Source organism: Rattus rattus, chromosome 1 (assembly GCF_011064425.1).
Source record: "Rattus rattus isolate New Zealand chromosome 1, Rrattus_CSIRO_v1, whole genome shotgun sequence".
In the NCBI taxonomy this organism is placed as follows: domain Eukaryota; kingdom Metazoa; phylum Chordata; class Mammalia; order Rodentia; family Muridae; genus Rattus; species Rattus rattus.
In genome coordinates, this window is record NC_046154.1 from 237,720,199 (window position 1) to 237,724,845 (window position 4,647).

Consider the following 4,647-nt stretch of genomic DNA (forward strand, 5'->3'; position numbering starts at 1 on the left):
GAGGAGGAAGAAAGACCAAAACCTGACCACTTTACTGGCAGGTGTCCTTTGATTTCCAACTTCTTAGAACCCCAACTCAGAATAATAGAAAGGCAGGGAGATTCTGGGCAATGGAGGAAGCCGACTCCGGTAGGAGGTACGCGATTTACCAGTCGGATTTACACCCCGCTACTGAGGGGGCGTGGCCCTTGAAAGGCGGAGCAGCCCTGGTGGGCGGGACGGGGCGGGGGCGGGGCTCCGAGAGACTAAGCTGGTTACAGGAAAGACCGGAGCTCCCCGAACCTCCTCTGTCTCTTTAAATGCCACGGGCTGCGCTCCCGCCCGGGAGCCCCGAGCCGGATCTACAATCCCGTCCCTCCCGCTCCGGCGCTTGTTGCTCGCCTAACCCGAGCGGGAGCTGCCGCCCGGGGAAGCCCAGCTAGCTCCTTCTGCTTTCCTCCTCGCGCCCCACCTTTCCGGAAATTTGCGTGAGGGGTCGTGCAGCAAGGAGCGCGAACAAGCATTGCCACCCCACCGTCTTCAAGTCTTGGGGGTCTACGCAGCCGCGGGGGTCGGCAGGGGAGAAATGCGTCCTTCCCCGAAGCCCAGCTTCGCGGTGGTCTGCGCTGCGAGAGGAGGCACTGCGGAGCCCACACCTGAAAACTCGCCCTAGAAGTCTCGGGTGCGGCAGGGTGCCCCTCCCGGTCCCTTAGGGCTTCTAGCTCTCGGGGAGAGAGTCGGCGCAGGTAATCCGAACCCCAGGGCAGGCGCGCGGGGGAGGGGCCGGCGAGCCGCAGTGACTTGCGGCAGGTGAGCCAAGTCGGATGGCTCACCTGCCACCTCCACGCCGAGGGAGCCTCGCGGGTTCCTAAGGGGTGCAGGCATTGAAGGACGTCAAAGGGCTAGTTAGGATCCGGAGTGGGAGGGGAAGTTAGGAAAGAGAAGGAAATTGGAATAAAGTTTCTATTTCCTCACCCCCCCCCTCCTGCCCAGGGTTGGCAGGTAGGGCGCGGGCGGAAGCTGTCGGAGCTGCTGATGCAATGGGCTTTGGCTGGGGCCAGGTGATAGCTGGGGGAAGGGGAAAGTGGCCATGTCTCCCGTGATCATGACCCTAGAGGTGGAGAAACGCGAGGAAGCTCGCTTCTAGACTTCCCCCAAAATGGCTCCAGGTGCTCGGCCCCCACCAATTCCATTTCCAGAAACAAATGTGTTTTTCTGGAGTGGCACCTACGAACACCTCCCTTGTCTTCTCTTCCAACAGGTGGCTTTAGCCCCTGCTCGGGGACCAGTGCCAATGACTCTGATGGTGGTTTCGCTTTCTCCTCTTGAAGTCCTGTGAACAAGCGTCCCCAGCGTAATGGGTAACCAGGTGGAGAAACTGACCCACCTAAGTTACAAGGAAGTTCCCACGGCCGACCCGACCGGCGTGGATCGAGACGATGGGCCCCGCATCGGAGTCTCTTATATTTTTTCCAATGACGACGAGGATGTGGAACCTCAGCCACCGCCCCAGGGGCTTGATGGCGGAGCTTTGTCCGACTCGGGGGACCGGCCTTCCTTGCCCCCGCCGCAGCCCTACGACCCGCGGCAGCACGAGGTGGAATGCTCGGTGTTTTACCGTGATGAATGCATCTATCAGAAAAGCTTCGCGCCGGGATCGGCGGCGCTGAGCACCTATACACCGGAGAATTTACTCAACAAGTGCAGTCCGGGTGACCTGGTGGAGTTTGTATCGCAGGCGCAATACCCGCACTGGGCTGTCTACGTGGGCAATTTCCAAGTGGTGCATTTGCACCGGCTGGAGGTGAGCAACAGCTTTCTGACCGATGCGAGCCAGGGCCGGCGCGGCCGCGTGGTCAACGATCTGTATCGCTACAAACCACTGAGCCCCAGCGCTGTAGTGCGCAACGCACTGGCCCACGTGGGCGCCAAGGAGCGCGAGCTCAGCTGGCGCAACTCAGAGAGCTTTGCCGCCTGGTGCCGCTATGGCAAACGCGAGTTCAAGATCGGTGGCGAGCTGCGCATCGGCAAGCAGCCCTACCGTTTGCAGATTCAGCTCTCGGCTCAGCGCAGCCATACTCTCGAGTTCCAGAGCCTGGAGGACTTGATCATGGAGAAGCGGCGCAACGACCAAATCGGACGCGCGGCGGTGCTGCAGGAGCTCGCCACGCACCTGCACCCGGCTGAGCCGGATGAGGGCGACAGCGACGCGGCTCGGACTACACCGTCTCCCCTGCGCCCCCCTGCTTTGGGCTCTGAGGAGGAGAATGGAGACTCGGCTGTGCACTGATACTTGACCCGGGCTCAGAGCTACAAAAGGAAGCTTTTTGCAGGGGCCACACCCCCTTTCTCCCTTCCCCACCCCCTACCCTTGGGCCCCATTTAGTATTCCTGGGACCTTTGGAAAATGCAGAGTTGGTGAAATGCACAACCGGCTTTGGACGGGGGAGGAGGAAGGGGAGCAGGTAGGATTGGCTGGTGGGTGGCTATGGGAAGCATTTTCTTCAGTCCCCCTCAGTCTACCTTCCCTTCTGAAGTGGGGTAAAGTGAACTTGCAGCTTCAACCCTTACAGATATGGGATCAAATTCAGCCCTTCATGTACAAGCAGGCTTGAAGAAAATCTCAGAGCACATACGCCCTGCATTCCACCTCTCTGGAGCCCTCCCTACTCTCAACTGGGATGCAGGGTACAAAGGCCAGAGAGGATTGGGGCGGAGCTGCTTCGGGTCTGTTGGGAGAACTGCTTATCTGCTTCCCCCACTGAGCTGTGCTTGGGATCCTAGAGGCTGGAGTGATTTATTTTATGGGATTCCCAGGGCACAGGGCTACTGAAACTACAAGGCCTGGGAGCAGCAGACAGAAACCAAACAGCCCTGTATTAAGTGCAGCAAATACTTTAGCAAACTCAGGCTACAGGCTACAAATGGATTTTACTACCTCCCCCTCCCTATCCCCAAGTACCTCCTCTTGGGAAGCTGGCTCTAAGGGAGTCTTTGGCTCCCAACTCCTTCCCCGGTTACAAGTAAATCATTGTCAAGGGCCAGCCAGGGAAAGGATTCAATTAAGGTGCCATTCTGCCTCCTGTGTTTTTGGCCTGCTGTTGTGGACTCTTAGAGCTACATTGTCGTTATCAAGGGAGGCAATAGCCCTTTGTGTCTCTGATCTAATTAAACCTGCTTGGCGTGTTCATCTGCAGGTCACAGATGGGGTTGGCTTGTGCCACCCCATAAAGTATCCTCTAGGGAATCAACCAGTGCTACCCTGTCAAGAATTAAATCATTAAATCTCTAAACGTAACCCTTTAAAAACCAAGCTGGATCTAGGGATTTTTTTTTTCTTTTTGTTTTTCTCTCCCTGGTCCCCCTTCCTCACCAGACAGTTGCTGTGGTAGGGTTAGGGTTACTTTGCCATCCATGGTGTATGAAGTTGAATTCAAGGTACAAAGTCTTGTTCTATGTACCCAATTTCTTTATGGCTTGGAGAATATCCTATTCAGATATTCACCCTTCATTAAGAAGGGTGGCATTAGTCACAGATACCATGTAGTATGTTCAGAACAGACTTGATGGCAGTCCCACACGTAAGTTGGTGACGGTGGCATGTGAACAGACTGAACAGGTAGCGATTGGGTCTGCCACTGAACTTCCATGCACTTTAGTACAAGGCTTTAGGACTGCGACAGCCTGTTGCCTGAACGGTGGGCAGACCTCTGACTGCTGCGTGCTTATGGGCGGTCTGTCAACTGTTCTCAAAAGTTGAGCATAGTTAAAGGCCTTCGCTGCCTCCCCAGTCCTTACAACACTGGAACTAGTTCTTAGTCATTGGAACAAAATCTTACTTGAGTATCCTGAAGCCACGGTCATTGTCAGGCTTCTTGCTTGGGGATCTGTAAATCCCACTTGTTTTGTTTTTTTTTTTTAAGCCTAAATCTTCATAGTACCTCAGCACGAAACCTTTTCATTAATTATAAAGGCATTAAATGCACTTTCTGCTTTCACAGTGCTTACCAAGCAAGTCCTTGTTCTTTGAATGTTAAGGAAGAGCTACATACACACTAGCCTTGCTTTGGGACCTGGGAGGAGAACCGTTTTCTAGTTGAGAATATAGATCTAAGGGGTTGGGGATTTAGCTCAGTGGTAGAGCGCTTGCCTAGGAAGCGCGAGGCCCTGGGTTCGGTCCCCAGCTCCGAAAAAAAAAAAAAGGAAAAAGAGAATATAGATCTGATTTCCGTGTTTAGTGTGCTCAGAGGTATCTGATTATGTGGTCTTGTCCATAGAACAGTGGAAAAAGATAAACACAGACCATGTTATTTAGGGAAAACTATGTCTAACAGGTTTGGCTTGGTGGGGAAATTGATGCCCACTGTGTAGCCTACAGGAGGGGAGGAATCAGAATGGCTGTCCCCATCAGCTCTGGAATGGCAACTTTCCCTGCTCTCCCATGCTTGCCTTCTTCCTCAGACCTCAAAGATCATACTGAGTGTAGCAGGTGACTTGTGGCCATGAAGTGCTCCCCAAAGGAAGATTTTTCTAAGATCCACCCCACCTGTAGCATTCTTCCTCTTTGAAAGTTGATCTGTTTCAGATGATGGTTTCTGGAATGTGCTGCCAGCAATTTTTCTGGTACCAATAATGCCAAATATGTAATACTTAGAGCTAACACACTTA

At 53.9% G+C, this 4,647-nt stretch overlaps 1 protein-coding gene across 1 annotated transcript; it reads left to right on the forward strand.

The window, feature by feature from the left end:
- Nucleotides 1–233: 233 nt before the first annotated feature.
- Nucleotides 234–4,085, forward strand: Lratd2 (LRAT domain containing 2). The gene is made up of 2 exons (XM_032915953.1): nucleotides 234–725; nucleotides 1,241–4,085. The coding sequence occupies exon 2, from the start codon at nucleotides 1,337–1,339 to the stop codon at nucleotides 2,267–2,269; it is 933 nt and encodes a 310-aa protein (XP_032771844.1). The 5' UTR covers nucleotides 234–725; nucleotides 1,241–1,336; the 3' UTR covers nucleotides 2,270–4,085.
- The last annotated feature ends 562 nt before the right edge of the window (nucleotides 4,086–4,647 follow it).

Excerpts from the sequence above, each read along its gene's own strand:
- Lratd2 (XM_032915953.1), top strand. The coding sequence starts at position 1,337 with ATGGGTAACCAGGTGGAGAAACTGACCCACCTAAGTTACAAGGAAGTT.